The sequence below is a fragment of the Acipenser ruthenus genome, chromosome 8 (genome assembly GCF_902713425.1).
Source record: "Acipenser ruthenus chromosome 8, fAciRut3.2 maternal haplotype, whole genome shotgun sequence".
NCBI lineage: Eukaryota > Metazoa > Chordata > Actinopteri > Acipenseriformes > Acipenseridae > Acipenser > Acipenser ruthenus.
The window spans coordinates 1145777-1164938 of record NC_081196.1 but is presented as its reverse complement, the minus strand read 5'-3'; the positions used below and the strand labels follow the sequence as shown (position 1 = coordinate 1164938).

Genomic DNA, 19162 nt, shown 5'->3' with positions numbered 1-19162 from the left:
TGTACATCTTGTCAAGTGATTTTAAAAATAAATAAATAAAAGAATGCAAAAAAACATGTGTTTTTTATTTTTTTATATACTGTATATATACCAAGCATCAAAAGAAACTTATCACTTTTTTTAACACTTATTTTTGAAAAAAAATAAGATTAACTATCACTATTTAATCATATCCTGATGTAACTATCACTATTACCTGCTGTATTATTGAATTGTGGTTTGTCAAACTTGTACTTTACTTGAACAAAATTTATTGTATTTCTTGCTCTTATTGTATTACTTGTATTGTAACGCTTGAAATGTTTTTGCTTACGATTGTAAGTCGCCCTGGATAAGGGCGTCTGCTAAGAAATAAATAATAATAATAATAATAATGGCTAATCTACATCGTCTTGTGTTTCATGCCTGTGTGGATCATGCTGATCTACACCTATGTACAGTTCCTGCTCGTGACCCGCAGGGCGGCAGTTGACACGGAGCAAGCTGCTAGGGCTCTGAAGACGGTGGTCCTGCAAGTGGGGCAGCTGCTACTCCGCATGGCTGCCTTCGTGCTCCCACTGCCCGAGCTGCTGTTCTCCAGCGCCCCCCCCCCGCGGAGCTCGGGTATCGCATTCACTTTGTCAGTTACTTCTTCACCCACCTCCTGCCCAAGTTTAAGAGCCCCTTGAGCTGCGGCATGCGAGACGAGAACTTCCACAAGCACCTGAGATGCTATGCTTCCTGCTTCTCCACTCGGGCTAATCCTGTGAACACCTGACAACTAGGATTCACTTGGCGGGTGTTTACTGGGGGGTAACAGAAGCTGTTAGTTTAGTGGACCGATTTTCTGTTTTGATTAGTATAGTAATTAACCAGTATACTCTAAAATGGAAAGTCGACCTGATGTTTTAAAGTGCTGCAGATAACGGTTTCTACAACTTAGAATATACTTGTTTATCTGATGTTGCTCATCGATGTGGTCTGAAACAGGGGCTTGTGTTGTGGCTTTCTGCTGAAAAACACTGTTTGCTACTGTAACTACTGTAACTCATTTCAGACAGCCTGTTGTCTGCTCTGAAACAGTCTGAAATCTGTGGACCCTGCTGTGTGTGGCTTGCTGACTGTGCAAAATAGGGCCTTATTCATAAAACTTTAAGGACTGGTTTTATTTAACAAGAGTTGACACACTCATGTTTAATATTGCTTTGAAAAATGAGTAATAAATCCTTTCTGAAACAGTGGAAAAAGGTTTCATGAAATAAATAAAAAAAAAAACAATCCTTTTATGAAAGCTTTCTGAAGAGCACCCATAGTCTGTGCCCATTTGTAGATGCAATGTGCTTCTGATGAGACTGCTGTCTTGTGTAGTGTGTCTGTGTTTTTATGAACAGTCTGTGTATGTACATTCTGAGTGGGTACTATAACAAGGAATAAACAGAATGCTGCTTAGGAAAGTGTGTGTATTGATTGCGTTTGTCTTGTCTCTCTCTGGTGTTGGGAATGTTTTCAGGATATATATCAATCATCCTTTCTCATTGATTCATGTTTAATTCTGTCTTGTATAGGAGTGTGGTTACTCCTCAGTGGTCACAAACGTTCCAGACCATGCAAAAAAGAAATTACCGGTTAGGGTTACCAGGACTGAAGATTACTTTTTTTTTTATTATTTTAGTGTAAGTGACCAGCACTCCCTCCCCTCACTGCTGTCTCTGGTCTGAGTTTAAAGACTCAAGTCAGGTCTGAGAGGATACCAATGATTTAACAGTGTGGCTTGGTAACCCATTCCATACACCAGCACTCCCTCCCCTCACTGCTGTCTCTGAGTTTAAAGTACTTCTTAAGGGTAACTTCGCCAACTTCCTTGAAGACACGCCAAGCACCGATTAGATGCAAAGACATTTACCCCAATCCGACGCTGTGACTGAGTGTTCTTTTAGCTTGCAGTGAAGATGTTAATTCATTTTCCTGTCCCAATGTCATTGCGTGGGACCTCCGGGGGGTCTGACATCGGCATGTCACCATGACTTGTTGTTTTTCGCTTGTTGTTATTGCTTGTGCCACGGGATGTAATTAGCTGTGATGTTGCCACACAGCGCTAGGGACCAATCTAATTGGCAGCTCCGTGTAAACCATGTTAATAAACACACTGTTTCATTACTGGGTGGCAATGAAGTCAGGGGCCACTGCAAGATTGTAGGGCGACCGTCATTAAATAATCATTTGTAAATTAAAATGGCATGCTTGCTGTAACGCCTGTTTCTTTCTAGTGAATGGAAATAGGTAAGATAGGCAAGATCTACCACTATTTCAATAGTTAAAGCAGAGCCATTATCTACCAGACTGCCAGAATAAACATGAAACACAGTCAGAGTCACAGTATGTAAGTACTGCAGTGTGCACAGGTACTAGAACCTCAAGATTTATATCCTTTTTATTATTATTATTATTATTATTATTATTTGTTTATTTAGCAGACGACTTTATCCAAGGCTACTTACAGAGACTAGGGTGTGTGAACTATGCATCAGCTGCAGAGTCACTTACAACTACGTCTCATCCGAAAGACGGAGCACAAGGAGGTTAAGTGACTTGCTCAGGGTCACACAATGAGTCAGTGGTTGAGGTGGGATTTGAACCGGGGACCTCCTGGTTATAAACCCTTTTCTTTAACCACTGGACCACACAGCCTCCTTTACATACCTACCTGCATAAAAACCTCTGGTTGTGAGAATTTCAATTTAAAGTCACAGTATGTAAGTACTGCAGTGTGCACAGGTAAAAGAACCTCAAGATTTATATCCTTTACATACCTACCTGCATAAAAACCTCTGGGTGTGAGAATTTCAATTTAAAGTCACAGTATGTAAGTACTGCAGTGTGCACAGGTAAAAGAACCTCAAGATTTATATCCTTTACATACCTACCTGCATAAAAACCTCTGGGTGTGAGAATTTCAATTTAAAGTCACAGTATGTAAGTACTGCAGTGTGCACAGGTAAAAGAACCTCAAGATTTATATCCTTTACATACCTACCTGCATAAAAACCTCTGGGTGTGAGAATTTCAATTTTCGGTCAGTAATCGGTGATATAAAAACAACAGGCACTTGTGTGTGAAAATGTTAGACCACTTTGTGCTTTAATTAGGCATCTTAAACAACTTCTAAAACGTCTCAGGCATTTTACAATTTGTGGCTATGTCTTCCTTTTCTCTTACTATTTTAAAATAATTGCACGTGTGGCTGATTAAAGTCATCCATTAAATTAGACAGTCAGTAATTTGCCTATGTAGATAATTTGCTCAGATTTTCAGTTCCAGTGGTTTGGTTTCATCTGCACAACAAATCCAAACAGAAGCACTGAGGTGTTGTAATGGCCTTGCACACACTGCTGTATGTAGGTATGTGTATACACATTGACTCTAGGACCTACAGTAATCCCTGCTTTGTGCATCCAATGAGAATGGTCTCTCTGGAGATACTGTGTTCAGTATCTGCTGATGAGAGTTCAGGGTCTCTGTTGAGCACATCGTTCCTCTCGAGTCCAATTCATTATTTTATTTAGAAGTATGTAATGGTGAGTACCCTGTTCGATAGGGCCCGTGCTGGTCCAGGGGGCTAATAGGAGACTTGTTTCGTTCTCTGAAGACTGCCTCTCTCTAGGAAACTGATGAGTCACCATGAATCAGATAAATCTTTACTCCAATTATCTCCTAATGAGAAACAGCTTTATTATTATTATTATTATTATTATTATTATTATTATTATTATTATTATTATTATTATATATTTGGCAGACACCTTTATCCAAGGTGTCTTACAGGTGTTACAGGGCAGTACAGGGTTACAATGCAAAATGAATATTTAAATACAGTACAGTTTACAGTAAGTGCAAATAATTCTACTAAAATACAATATGAACTAGGATTCAACAAGGTAGGATTACAACAAGTTATATCTACAGTGACATATTAGCAGTGCAATAGTGCAAGAATATCTTGCATATATTTGAAGAGGGGAAGGGTTTGATTTTCAGACAGGCAAGGCATTGAGAAAACAAAGGGTTTAAGTGGGTAAAACAGGTAGGCAATCATATTCATAGTTGTTTAGTACTCTGCACGCCTTTTCGATTTTGGCCACATCTAAGCTGTCTCTGTTACAACAAGTTATATCTACAGTGACATGTTAGCAGTGCAATAGTGCAAGGATAGTGCATCAGCTGAGGATCCAGTAACGTGGTTCTGAGGTCAAGCAAGTCCAGTACAGAGTAGGAGGGGTGGATCAAGAGATCTACAAGCGCAGTCTAAACAGGGGGGTCTGGAGGAGGCGGTGGAAGGCAGTGAGAGATGGAGCAGTCCTGAAGTTCTCCGGTAGCTGGTTCCACCAAAGAGGGGCTAGAGAAGAGACTGAAACTGAAATGACCACGACGCGTTTTATACCTAAACTATGATCTAAGTTTCAGTGCTGGTAAAATGTAATACTCTAGTTTTTGTAGCTATTCCTGGGCTTGTAAAAAACCTGATTTTGCACGTTGTTAATTCAAAATGTGCATTCCTGTAAAACATTTAAGTTTGAGAGTCATGTTAGGATTCTTTGCAAATTCTCAATAGTTTATTATCTAGGCTGAAAATAAGTACGTTTTATTTAATCTAACGAAAAAAACAAAAAAAACATTGAAAGCCTCCCATTGTTTACAAACAGATATCTCTGTGGCCAGCAATGGAAGCCTGTGTTGGTACAATATGAAGAAATCCTATCTGATGCACACAGTTTAACATACAGACGGATGGTACAATATTACAAATGTAACCTTTTTTTAACTGCTAATATCCCATAAACCATTTGAGATGCAGTCTTCTTGTTTGAAAATGGAAAGCCCTCTCTGTGACCTCACATGCGTGCCATATTTTGGTCATGTGACTTTTTGAAAGCTAGTGCACAGCTGTGTTCTACGATTCTCCAGATCATGGGCATTGTTAAAGAAACAGAAACCCTTCTGTGGCAGTCAATCTGCACTGCAGCCACCACTGCATTGTCAAAGCCTCATATCTCAAACACCATTCAAGACAGTGAGACTTTGCTCTGCCGGTATTGATGAAAAAGCAACAACGAGCTTGTGGGTGTTCTGTGCTACTGAATTAGCGATTAGCTTCAGGATCCGACACACAGGCATTGAAGCATCGGAAACTGTGCTCGAGACTGGACCGTGTGAGAGGCAGTATGGATGTCTGTAAAGGAGCTGATAAAGTCAACCCTAACTCTAAGTGCAGCACAGAAACCAGGACCAGAGCTCACACAATTGGAAATTAAGTTGAGACAGACTTGGGACAGAGGGTGGTGAGGATATGGAATGGGTTACCTGTATGGAATGGGTTACCTGTATGGAATGAGCTACCTGGCCATGTTGTTCATGTTGAATCATCTGGCCAAGGAGCTGGATTCAGGATCACTTTGCCTTCTTTATTTGGAAAGTGTGTAATGATTTCATTAAAGCAGAAGAAGTAGAAGAAGGTATTTAATAAGTTCTCATCACAAGTGACCCCCCTCTGCTTCTACTGCACAGCAGGGACAGAATTGGGACAACACTGGGACAGCACTCCTCAAACACGCAGGGTCAGGGTGGAGATTGTTGCCATGTATTTTTGATTGATGAATCAGTGAATCAGATTACTGTGCAGTATGGTTTATGGTTTACTATCATGTTTAGAACATATTTTATGGTTTGTTAAGCTTTAAAAAAGAATATTATTGTCCCCCACCCTCCCCTCCCTGCATTTGATTGGAAAATGATAAACAAGAACCATTAACAACAGTTATTAAGAGTTACAGTATTTACTTCATCTGCAAATAGACAGTGGTGATTGTCTGTGACAGGGCTGGCAGCCAACTTGGCTTAGAGATAGAGGAACAGTCTGGGGCCAAGATGGCCGGCCATCTTAACATAGCCACTCAGAAGTAAATGTTTAATTAGTTCATTGGAAAAGAGTGGAATGCAGCCAGGTGTTGATTTAATGATTGATTGCCAATTAACCCCTGGCCACATCCGAGAAAAGAACAGCGAACATGTTTGTTTTGTAAAAGAATCGCCCTCACCGCGGTTCGTTGCCCCTTTAAAAACACGACCCAACACACAGGAATGGATTTTTTTTGAAGCGCGGTTGCGCAATTTTTTAATAAACACAGAAACAAAAATAAACAAAACAAACACCTAGCTCTCTTTGAGCAATAACTAAAACAAAACAGGAACCTAAATTAAACAGGACAGCTAAGCTGTTTACCTGTACAAAAAACAAACAAAACAGCACACACAAAACAGGCTTCACTCTACCTTTTTCTTCTTAAATTACGGCTGTACCCACACACCAGCACAGCCGGGCTTCTGCCCTCTTCAGCAGCCGCCCAGAGCAGACTGACTGCTCTCTTTTTAAACCCTGCACCTGGCTGTAATTTTCAATAATAGCCAGGTGCAGGTAATGATCAATCAATAAAACAATTAAACAAAAACAATTAAACAATTAAACAAAACAAAAGTGTGCCTTCCGCACATGTTTTTCCAGCAGAGAGGTTTTAACCCCCTCCCTGCCATTTCACAGTTTAGAGTGAGATAGTTCAGTGAAGGTGCATGCCAAGCCTGAACAATGGGACAGTAAGAGAAAGGATAAGAGAAACAGCACACGAGACAGCTGAAGCTTGCCTGTTGTTGTGTTTGAAGTATTTAGGAGTGTTATGTTTGTAACTGCGTTTGTGACGAATAATAAAAGTTTGCAAGAGTGCTAAACTGCAGCTTCTGAATCTGGGTTCACTATTTCAAGAGGTGCAGACCAGACGTGACCACACGCCACATATACACTTTGCTGGAAAGGCTGATTCTGATAAGTCTTCAGCCTCCAACTTTTTAACCAGTAAGTGACGCTGGTACTTTCAAGGTGCCTCCCTTCCTAAGAGACAACTGGTCTCCGAAGGCAACTTCATCCATTGGTGCACAATATGGCACCTCCAAATCTGCATATTGTGCATAAAGGCTTTGTTACTGTGTATTACTTATGACTGAGCAAGTAAAGAAGAGGTCCTGTGCTCCCCAACCACCTTTCTCGCTCCTCCAAAGGGGATTTTCTAAGTCGCCCAATCAAACATCAGATAAGGCAGAAGCTCCGCCCCCTCTGCTCCTCTTGAGTCTTGTCCTGAGTCTAAGGAAAGCTGATAGGTCAGTTCTCCAGGTGGTTTTGGCACAAAGGGTATTTATCAATGCCTATGAAAGCAGAAGGCATTACTTGGTTTAAACCACTGAGTGCATCAGTGCCCGAGCCTTCTGCAGCAGGGAGAAAGGGCTTGACATCGAGCCACAGACAGGATCCCTTCAATCACCTTCCTTGTTCGGTAAGAGACTTTATTCTTTTTTGTTTAAAAAAAATGAATTAATAATTTGGGGAAATCCCAATATATCTTTAACAGTAGGATGCAGCTACTCCTTATAAAAGTATTCCCATAGTAAAAGCCTAGCAAGGTGTAATAGAGTGTGGTAAAGCATAGGGAAGCATTGTACAGACCAGCGAGGTATGGTAAAGCATATTAATAACATGGAAAACCAGGGTAAACTATGGGAAATGCATAGTACAACAGGGAGAAAACTGCCAAATTACTGTGCACAAATAGCAAGGTAAACTTTTCTAAGTCTACCCAGTCTTGCACAGATAGAACACTAAGAGATCAGGGCACTTCAAGTGAGTCTGGGGCTTAGTTGGGATTATTGGCCCCTCTGCTCTTGCTGCACAGACACAGCTGCTCTCTGGTGAGGTCCTGTCAATGCACTTTGCACTTCGAGGTGTTCCTCCACCATGGGCTCCTGCAGACTGCTTCTGATCAGGCATGAATCCAGAGAAATGAGTTTAGCTGCCAGTGCAGGTGAAACAGTGATTGCAGGCAGCTGTAAAATGCATGGAATGTATTCTTTAACATATAGAGATCTTTCATTTGCCTGCTTTCTCAGTGGATTCCAAGACCATCACAAGAGTTTCCCTCATAATCGTTATTACGTTTTGAACTATTGATAATAGATAAGAAATCCACTGTTAAACTTTAGCAAACAGTAAGATATTCACCTCTATAGTTCACTGCATGGGAAATGTATTGGGGGGAAATGTAATCCAGAGTATAAGTACTGCATAGGAAGTATTGTAAAGAACAGATACACAATGGCAAATGCAGCATGTAACTGTGACCATGCAGCAAATATCCCATTCTTTGTATGGTAAGAGACTTATTAATTTTTAGTTTTAAAAATGAATGATTTATTTGAGGAATTCCAATAGCTCTTTAACAGTGGGATGCAGCTTCTCCTTATACAAGTGTCCCATAGTAAAAGAACAGGAAAGTGTAATAAGCTTGGGAAAGCATTGTAAAGACCAGCGATGGAACTTGTATAAAACACTGGAGAGAAAACCAGGGTTGGTTTATATTGAGCTCAGTGCTTCCTGTTCATAGCTAGGCTGTAACAGTGACAAGACAACTAGAGCAAAATAGCACTGCATGAATTCCCTGAGCATTTTGTTTTAATTGCTGGATTCTTATTTCTTTCTAGATTGCAGAAGGACAGAGAACATGGAGACCGTGCTAAATTCCTCTTTGTTGCTCCTGGATCCATTTCCCGGGGAACTTTGGGTGCAATGCTTCCTCTCCATATTTCTTACTATTACTTGCTTTTCCTTAAACTTTGTCATGGTGTTTATTTACTTGAAAGAGCCTGTGTACCAGGGGGTTCTGCGCTACATGCTGTTCATACACCTTTTGGTTAATGATTTTCTCCAGACAGCATTAGCTGTGCTTCTCTTTCTCTTTGCACGCTTTGAAGGCACCATGCTCCTCTCTGCTTGCTCTGTAATTGTGCTCCTATCTACTTCTGCTAGCATGAACACTCCACTAAATCTTGCAGTCATGTCTCTAGAGCGATACGTTGCCATTTGTTTTCCTCTGCACCACGTCCAGCTGTGCACGGTAAACAGAGGTTACATCGCTGTAGCTCTAGTATGGTTAATAGGGTTACTGCCTGGCATAAGCGACATCAGCATAACTTACGCATACGGGCCTCCAGGCTATTTCCAAGGCTATTTTAATTGCAGACGCAGTCTATTCATCATCCTTCCCTCTCAGAACATCAAACAATTGGTTTTTAATGCTGTTTACTTTAGCAGCATATGGGCAGTGGTGATATACACATACCTACAAATTCTGATTACTGCTAGAAAAGCTACTTCTGATAAGTCTTCAGCCTCCAAGGGTCAGAGGACCATCCTGTTACACGGGGTGCAGCTCATACTCAGCATGAGTTTCTTTATCTTTCCACTGACTGAGTACCTGTTTCAAGGTCAGACTCTACTGCCAATAAGACACGTGCGCTTTTTTAACTACTACGTGACGATGGTTCTTCCCAGATGCCTGACCCCCCTGATATACGGTGTCAGGGATGAGAATTTTAAAAAACACCTCAAGGTGTACTTGTCTTCATGCCGTAAGAAAGTGCAGCCTCTGCAGTCTAACTGAATTGTCAGTGCAGCATGGGGTAACCAGTGGAAACACTGTGACCTCTGAGACCTGGTCTCTAGGGCAGCAGTGTGGAGTAGTGGTTAGGGCTCTGGACTCCTGACCGGAGGGTCGTGGGTTCAATCCCTGGTAGGGGACACTGCTGCTGTACCCTTGAGCAAGGTACTTTACCTAGATTGCTCCAGTAAAAACCCAACTGTATAAATGGGTAATTGTATGTAAAAAATAAATTGTAAGTCGCCCTGGATAAGGGCGTCTGCTAAGAAATAAATAATAATAATAATAATAATAATAATAATAATAATAATAATAATAATAATAATAATAATAATAATAATAATAATAATTCAACCACTGGAGCAACACCTTCTCCTTTCCATTGGTTCAACCTGTGCCTGTCAGAATGACTTGAGATCTGTGTGAAATGATGATAAATAATGTTAAAGATGCTGTCAACTCCTGTGTGTCTCAACCACTGAGCCTCGCTGTTAACAGAAGCAGGCTCACAATGAGGAATGCACTATGACTGTACAGAATGCAGGTCTATGTATAGTGTGTGTGTACTGTATGCACTATGACTGTACAGAATGCAGGTCTATGTATAGTGTGTGTGTACTGTATACACTGTGGGTGTACAGAATGCAGGTCAATGTATAGTGTGTGTGTGTACTGTATGCACTATGACTGTACAGAATGCAGGTCTATGTATAGTGTGTGTGTGTACTGTATGCACTATGACTGTACAGAATGCAGGTCTATGTATAGTGTGTGTGTACTGTATGCACTGTGGCTGTTGATTGCCTACTGTGAGCCTAGCTGGTTCTGTTTTGTACTTGTGTTATAAAGCTCATAGAATGGGAATGTGCAGGCTATATATTACAACAAACACAACCTTTGTCTACATTCTAGATTTATATTTTTGTTCACCTGATAAAAGGTTCCGACACCATGGGCTACGCGTGCAAAGTATTCGCACTCCATTTCTACACATCGATCAGCAAGCTTATTCTTTCTGAATTCAGTCACAGGTGTCAAGGGAAAGTTCTGCTACTTATAATTATTTTAAAGATGTCCCAGTTGTAAACCAATGTGCAATGTAAACATGCTGCATTGATTTATTTCAAAGTGCTCTGTACACTGTTCTGTAAAGAAATCTAAATAAATAATCATGCTATTCACTGGGATTCATTGTATCTAGTAGTCCTGATTTGCCCTTTATTTTTATTTTTTTGTTTGCTGTAGCCTGTTTTTAAAACCGTCCTTGGAGACCAATTCCTTTCCAAGCTATCACCACACTAGGTGTCCACTCTGCAAGGTAAAACAAGGCAATCCAGCCCCTCTCCCTAAGCCCCCGATCCTGAGCTCGATTCTCTTGAGCATGCAGTGCTGCTGTCCCATGTGAGCTCATTGCATTGGACACTTTGTTCCTAATTAAAAAAGAGGGATTTTATTTTGTTCGTACAGTTTGCACCCAGAACGCGGGTCTAGAAGTGTATTCCAACCTGGAAAACAAGCCTGACAATTCTAGTGTCCTTCATGGAGCTCTGGCTCTTCTTCAGAAAAAGCTGAATTGCTGATGTAGTCATGTCTCTAGAGCGATACGTTGCCATTTGTTTTCCTCTGCACCACGTCCAGCTGTGCACGGTAAACAGAGGTTACATCGCCCTAGCTCTGATATGGTTAATGGGGATACTGCCTAGCATAAGCGACATCAGCATAGCTTACACATACGGGCCTCCAGGCTATTTCCAAGGCTATTTTAATTGCAAACACAGTCTATTCATGATCCTTCCCTCTCAGAGCACCAAGCAAGAGGCTTTGAATGCTGTTTACTTTAGCAGCATATGGGCAGTGGTGATCTACACTTACATAAAAATTATGCTTACTGCTAGAAAGGCTGCTTCTGATAAGTCTTCAGCCTCCAAGGGTCAGAGGACCGTCCTGTTACACGGGGTGCAGCTCATACTCAGCATGAGTTTCTTTATCTATCTGCTGACTGAGTACTTTCTCGTGGGTCAGCCTCTAGAGGTCATGAGACATGTCTTATTTTTTAACTACTACGTGACTCTGGTTCTTCCGAAATGCCTGACACCCCTGATATATGGCGTCAGGGACGAGAATTTCAAAAGACATCTCAAGCAGTACTTGTGTTTGTGTGCTAAGAAAGTGCAGCCTCTGGGATCCAACTGAATTATTAAGACATGAATAAAGACACATCATAGAAAACCAAACAGTTGCACCCGGTCAGTCAGCCTTTCCTTTAACTCCAGATCAGTATGTTTCTCTTTACTGTGTCAGTCCTATTGGGGAGGATCCACAGCACTTGATATAGGACAGGGCTGTCCAATCCCAGTCCTGGAGGGCCATTCCACTCCAGGTTTAACAGGTAAAATGAGGTAATGAGCTACTTCAGGGTCTGGGGGGAGGTTTCATTGGTTCATTTAAACAATGTAGAACAGGGTTGGAACAAAGACCTGGACACCCCTGATATAGATCTGTGCAGGCTATTTTGGGGTCATTTTTTTTTTTTTTTTTTTTTAACGATATCAGTACTTATAAACACTCGGGATGATTTGAGTAAACATTTCTCCTCATTTTATGTGTTTTTGTTTTGTTTCTGTGATCCCTTATCAATGTTTCCCACAGTATTTTTGCACAGTGTGGTAAATACATAATATACCCATAGGAATAGCATGGCGTGTAAAAATACTGTAGTAAACTTTTATAAGGGCTGTGATAGTGGAAAGAGATGAGATTTAGTGTTGCAGACTACCAGATTATAGATAATATCTATGTCAGCTGTCAACATGGTTGGTCATATTCACACAGCATCAGCAAATCAATGAGCAGCTGGACGCATTTACCTGGGTGCTAATGCTTTCTGAACACAGGCCCAGGCATCACCGCTAACTAACTGTACCCGCTTTTTAAATATTTGAAAGATGCACACATGGAAGCAAATGTATAATGTAAATAAGTCAGGTTGATTACTGTGAAACGTAAATGATCTGTATGTCATTCTAAACTAATAAATATAGCTATTTACTGGGATTGATTGTATTTATAACTTGGTATGTGCTTTCTGTGGTCCCTGTCTTTTTTTAATACAGTATATGTGAGCTTTTTTTTAAATGCTTCTGTAGTTAGTTACCTGTTTTTAAGAACTCGTCGACACAGCACATCTATTGAGAATTGAAACACACAGAGGCTCTCTCTCTCTCTCTCCCTCTCTCTCTCTCTCTCTCTCTCTCTCTCTCTCTCTCTCTCTCTCTCCCTCCCTCTCTTTCTCTCTCTCTCTCTCTCACTTTCACTCTGGAAATCTGATGACTCACGATGAATTAGGTAAAAGTTTTACTCTGTCATTGGGAAGGATACAAATGGGCTGCGCTTTTGAGACTGCTTGCACAATAAAATATCTTGCATATATTTGAAGAGGGGAAGGGTTTGATTTTCAGACAGGCAAGGCATTGAGAAAACAAAGGGTTTAAGTGGGTAAAACAGGTTGAAACAAAATGCTCCAATCCTTCTTTATGTGTCCAGTATCTATCCACCTATCCATGTGTTAGTTAATTGATACTAACTGTGGTCTGGGAAGATAGGCAATCATATTCATAGTTGTTTAGTACTCTGCACGCCTTTTTGATTTTGGCCACACCTAAGATGTCTCTGTTACAACAAGTTATATCTACAGTGACATGTTAGCAGTGCAATAGTGCAAGGATAGTGCATCAGCTGAGGATCCAGTAACGTGGTTCTGAGATCAAGCAAGTCCAGTACAGAGTAGGAGGGGCGGATCAAGAGATCTACAAGCGCAGTCTAAACAGGGGGGTCTGGAGGAGGCGGTGGAAGGCAGTGAGAGATGGAGCAGTCCTGAAGTTCTCCGGTAGCTGGTTCCACCACAGAGGGGCTACGGAAGAGACACGGGTACATTCCTAATATCTTCTCAATAGTTTATTATCTAGGCTGAATATAAGTAAGTTTTATTTAGTCTAACAAAAAAAAAAAAAAAAAAAAACATTGACAGCCTCCCATTGTTTTCAAACAGATATCTCTGTGGCCAGCAATGGAAGCCTGTGTTGGTACAATATGAAGAAATTCTATCTGATGCACACAGTTTAACATACAGACGGATGGTACAATATTGCCAATGCACCCTTTTTTAACCTCTAATATCCCATAAACCATTTGAGGTGCAGTTTTCCTGTTTGAACATGGAAAGCCCTCTCTGTGACCTCACATGCGTGCCATATTGTGGTCATGTGACTTTTTGAAAGCTAGTGCACAGCTGTGTTCTACGATTCTCCAGATCATGGGCATCGTTAATTGATGCTAACTGTGGTCTGGGAAGATAGGCAGTCATATTCATTGTTGTTTAGTACTCTGCATTGTCAAAGCCTCATATCTCAAACACTATTCAAGACAGTGAGCCTTTGCTTAATGAAAAAGCAACAACGAGCTTGTGGGTGTTCTGTGCTACTGAATTAGCGATTAGCTTCAGGATCCGACACACAGGCATTGAAGCATCAGAAACTGTGCTCGAGACTGGACCGTGTGAGAGGCAGTATGGATGTCTGGAAAGGAGCTGAAGTGTTATGTTTGTTCCTGTGTTTGTGAAGAATAATAAAAGTTTGCAAGAGCGCTAAACTGCAGCTTCTGAATCTGGCTTCACTATTTCAAGGGGTGCAGACCAGACGTGACCACACGCCACATATACACTTAGCTGGAAAGGCTGATTCTGATAAGTCTTCAGCCTCCAACTTTTTAACTAGTACATGAAGCTGGTTCTTTCCAGGTGCCGCTCTTCCTAAGAGACAACTGGTCTCCGAAGGCAACTTCATCCATTGGTGCACAATATGGCACCTCCAAATGTGCATATTGTGCATAAAGGCTTTCTTACTGTGTATTACTTATGACTGAGCAAGTAAAGAAGAGGTCCTGTGCTCCCCAACCACCTTTCTCGCTCCTCCAAAGGGGATTTTCTAAGTCGCCCAATCAAACATCAGATAAGGCAGAAGCTCCGCCCCCTCTGCTCCTCTTGCGTCTTGTCCTGAGTCTAAGGAAAGCTGATAGGTCAGTTCTCCAGGTGGTTTTGGCACAAAGGGTATTTATCAATGCCTATGAAAGCAGAAGGCATTACTTGGTTTAAACCACTGAGTGCATCAGTGCCCGAGCCTTCTGCAGCAGGGAGAAAGGGCTTGACATCGAGCCACAGACAGGATCCCTTCAATCACCTTCCTTGTTCGGTAAGAAACTTTATTCTTTTTTGTTTAAAAAAAATGAATTAATTATTTGGGGAAATCCCAATATCTCTTTAACAGTAGGATGCAGCTACTCCTTATAAAAGTATTCCCATAGTAAAAGCCTAGCAAGGTGTAATAGAGTGTGGTAAAGCATAGGGAAGCATTGTACAGACCAGCGAGGTATGGTAAAACATATTAATAACATGGAAAACCAGGGTAAACTATGGGAAATGCATAGTACAACATGGAGAAAACTGCCAAATTACTGTGCACAAATAGCAAGGTAAACTTTTCTAAGTCTACCCAGTCTTGCACAGATAGAACACTAAGAGATCAGGGCACTTCAAGTGAGTCTGGGGCTTAGTTGGGATTATTGGCCCCTCTGCTCTTGCTGCACAGACACAGCTGCTCTCTGGTGAGGTCCTGTCAATGCACTTTGCACTTCGAGGTGTTCCTCCACCATGGGCTCCTGCAGACTGCTTCTGATCAGGCATGAATCCAGAGAAATGAGTTTAGCTGCCAGTGCAGGTGAAACAGTGATTGCAGGCAGCTGTAAAATGCATGGAATGTATTCTTTAACATATAGAGATCTTTCATTTGCCTGCTTTCTCAGTGGATTCCAAGACCATCACAAGAGTTTCCCTCATAATCGTTATTACGTTTTGAACTATTGATAATAGATAAGAAATCCACTGTTAAACTTTAGCAAACAGTAAGATATTCACCTCTATAGTTCACTGCATGGGAAATGTATTGGGGGGAAATGTAATCCAGAGTATAAGTACTGCATAGGAAGTATTGTAAAGAACAGATACACAATGGCAAATGCAGCATGTAACTGTGACCATGCAGCAAATATCCCATTCTTTGTATGGTAAGAGACTTATTAATTTTTAGTTTTAAAAATGAATGATTTATTTGAGGAATTCCAATAGCTCTTTAACAGTGGGATGCAGCTTCTCCTTATACAAGTGTCCCATAGTAAAAGAACAGGAAAGTGTAATAAGCTTGGGAAAGCATTGTAAAGACCAGCGATGGAACTTGTATAAAACACTGGAGAGAAAACCAGGGTTGGTTTATATTGAGCTCAGTGCTTCCTGTTCATAGCTAGGCTGTAACAGTGACAAGACAACTAGAGCAAAATAGCACTGCATGAATTCCCTGAGCATTTTGTTTTAATTGCTGGATTCTTATTTCTTTCTAGATTGCAGAAGGACAGAGAACATGGAGACCGTGCTAAATTCCTCTTTGTTGCTCCTGGATCCATTTCCCGGGGAACTTTGGGTGCAATGCTTCCTCTCCATATTTCTTACTATTACTTGCTTTTCCTTAAACTTTGTCATGGTGTTTATTTACTTGAAAGAGCCTGTGTACCAGGGGGTTCTGCGCTACATGCTGTTCATACACCTTTTGGTTAATGATTTTCTCCAGACAGCATTAGCTGTGCTTCTCTTTCTCTTTGCACGCTTTGAAGGCACCATGCTCCTCTCTGCTTGCTCTGTAATTGTGCTCCTATCTACTTCTGCTAGCATGAACACTCCACTAAATCTTGCAGTCATGTCTCTAGAGCGATACGTTGCCATTTGTTTTCCTCTGCACCACGTCCAGCTGTGCACGGTAAACAGAGGTTACATCGCTGTAGCTCTAGTATGGTTAATAGGGTTACTGCCTGGCATAAGCGACATCAGCATAACTTACGCATACGGGCCTCCAGGCTATTTCCAAGGCTATTTTAATTGCAGACGCAGTCTATTCATCATCCTTCCCTCTCAGAACATCAAACAATTGGTTTTTAATGCTGTTTACTTTAGCAGCATATGGGCAGTGGTGATATACACATACCTACAAATTCTGATTACTGCTAGAAAAGCTACTTCTGATAAGTCTTCAGCCTCCAAGGGTCAGAGGACCATCCTGTTACACGGGGTGCAGCTCATACTCAGCATGAGTTTCTTTATCTTTCCACTGACTGAGTACCTGTTTCAAGGTCAGACTCTACTGCCAATAAGACACGTGCGCTTTTTTAACTACTACGTGACGATGGTTCTTCCCAGATGCCTGACCCCCCTGATATACGGTGTCAGGGATGAGAATTTTAAAAAACACCTCAAGGTGTACTTGTCTTCATGCCGTAAGAAAGTGCAGCCTCTGCAGTCTAACTGAATTGTCAGTGCAGCATGGGGTAACCAGTGGAAACACTGTGACCTCTGAGACCTGGTCTCTAGGGCAGCAGTGTGGAGTAGTGGTTAGGGCTCTGGACTCCTGACCGGAGGGTCGTGGGTTCAATCCCTGGTAGGGGACACTGCTGCTGTACCCTTGAGCAAGGTACTTTACCTAGATTGCTCCAGTAAAAACCCAACTGTATAAATGGGTAATTGTATGTAAAAAATAAATTGTAAGTCGCCCTGGATAAGGGCGTCTGCTAAGAAATAAATAATAATAATAATAATAATAATAATAATAATAATAATAATTCAACCACTGGAGCAACACCTTCTCCTTTCCATTGGTTCAACCTGTGCCTGTCAGAATGACTTGAGATCTGTGTGAAATGATGATAAATAATGTTAAAGATGCTGTCAACTCCTGTGTGTCTCAACCACTGAGCCTCGCTGTTAACAGAAGCAGGCTCACAATGAGGAATGCACTATGACTGTACAGAATGCAGGTCTATGTATAGTGTGTGTGTACTGTATGCACTATGACTGTACAGAATGCAGGTCTATGTATAGTGTGTGTGTACTGTATGCACTATGACTGTACAGAATGCAGGTCAATGTATAGTGTGTGTGTGTACTGTATGCACTATGACTGTACAGAATGCAGGTCTATGTATAGTGTGTGTGTGTACTGTATGCACTATGACTGTACAGAATGCAGGTCTATGTATAGTGTGTGTGTGTACTGTATGCACTATGACTGTACAGAATGCAGGTCTATGTATAGTGTGTGTGTACTGTATGCACTGTGGCTGTTGATTGCCTACTGTGAGCCTAGCTGGTTTCTGTTTTGTACTTGCGTTATAAAGCTCATAGAATGGGAATGTGCAGGCTATATATTACAACAAACACAACCTTTGTCTACATTCTAGATTTATATTTTTGTTCACCTGATAAAAGGTTCCGACACCGTGGGCTACGCGTGCAAAGCATTCGCCCTCCATTTCTACACATCGATCAGCAAGCTTATTCTTTCTGAATTCAGTCACAGATGTCAAGGGAAAGTTCTGCTACTTATAATTATTTTAAAGATGCCCCAGTTGTAAACCAATGTGCAATGTAAACATGCTGCATTGATTTATTTCAAAGTGCTCTGTACACTGTTCTGTAAAGAAATCTAAATAAATAATCATGCTATTCACTGGGATTCATTGTATCTAGCAGTCCTGATTTGCCCTTTATTTTTTTTTATTTTTTTGCTGTAGCCTGTTTTTAAAACCGTCCTTGGAGACCAATTCCTTTCCAAGCTATCACCACACTAGGTGTCCACTCTGCAAGGTAAAACAAGGCAATCCAGCCCCTCTCCCTAAGCCCCCGATCCTGAGCTCGATTCTCTTGAGCATGCAGTGCTGCTGTCCCCTGTGAGCTCATTGCATTGGACACTTTGTTCCTAATTAAAAAAGAGGGATTTTATTTTGTTCGTACAGTTTGCACCCAGAACGCGGGTCTAGAGGTGTATTCCAACCTGGAAAACAAGCCTGACAATTCTAGTGTCCTTCATGGAGCTCTGGCTCTTCTTCAGAAAAAGCTGAATTGCTGATGTAGTCATGTCTCAGGAGCGATACGTTGCCATTTGTTTTCCTCTGCACCACGTCCAGCTGTGCACGGTAAACAGAGGTTACATCGCCCTAGCTCTGATATGGTTAATGGGGATACTGCCTAGCATAAGCGACATCAGCATAGCTTACACATACGGGCCTCCAGGCTATTTCCAAGGCTATTTTAATTGCAAACGCAGTCTATTCATGATCCTTCCCTCTCAGAGCACCAAGCAAGCGGCTTTGAATGCTGTTTACTTTAGCAGCATATGGGCAGTGGTACATAAAAATTATGCTTACTGCTAGAAAGGCTGCTTCTGATAAGTCTTCAGCCTCCAAGGGTCAGAGGACCGTCCTGTTACACGGGGTGCAGCTCATACTCAGCATGAGTTTCTTTATCTATCCGCTGACTGAGTACTTTCTCGTGGGTCAGCCTCTAGAGGTCATGAGACATGTCTTATTTTTTAACTACTACGTGACTCTGGTTCTTCCGAAATGCCTGACACCCCTGATATATGGCGTCAGGGACGAGAATTTCAAAAGACATCTCAAGCAGTACTTGTGTTTGTGTGCTAAGAAAGTGCAGCCTCTGGGATCCAACTGAATTATTAAGACATGAATAAAGACACATCATAGAAAACCAAACAGTT

At 41.4% G+C, this 19162-nt stretch overlaps 1 protein-coding gene across 1 annotated transcript; it reads left to right on the top strand.

Annotated features, from left to right (window-relative positions):
* Positions 1–18521: 18521 nt before the first annotated feature.
* Positions 18522–19162, top strand: LOC131737836 (odorant receptor 131-2-like). Its single transcript, XM_059029611.1, has 2 exons — positions 18522–18591; positions 18776–19162. The coding sequence occupies exons 1-2, from the start codon at positions 18522–18524 to the stop codon at positions 19114–19116; spliced, it is 411 nt and encodes a 136-aa protein (XP_058885594.1). The 3' UTR covers positions 19117–19162.

Excerpts from the sequence above, each read along its gene's own strand:
- LOC131737836 (XM_059029611.1), top strand. The coding sequence starts at position 18,522 with ATGTCTCAGGAGCGATACGTTGCCATTTGTTTTCCTCTGCACCACGTC. Across the intron at positions 18,592-18,775 it reads GCTGTGCACGGTAAACAGAG|CAGCATATGGGCAGTGGTAC; the intron begins GTTACATCGCCC and ends TGTTTACTTTAG.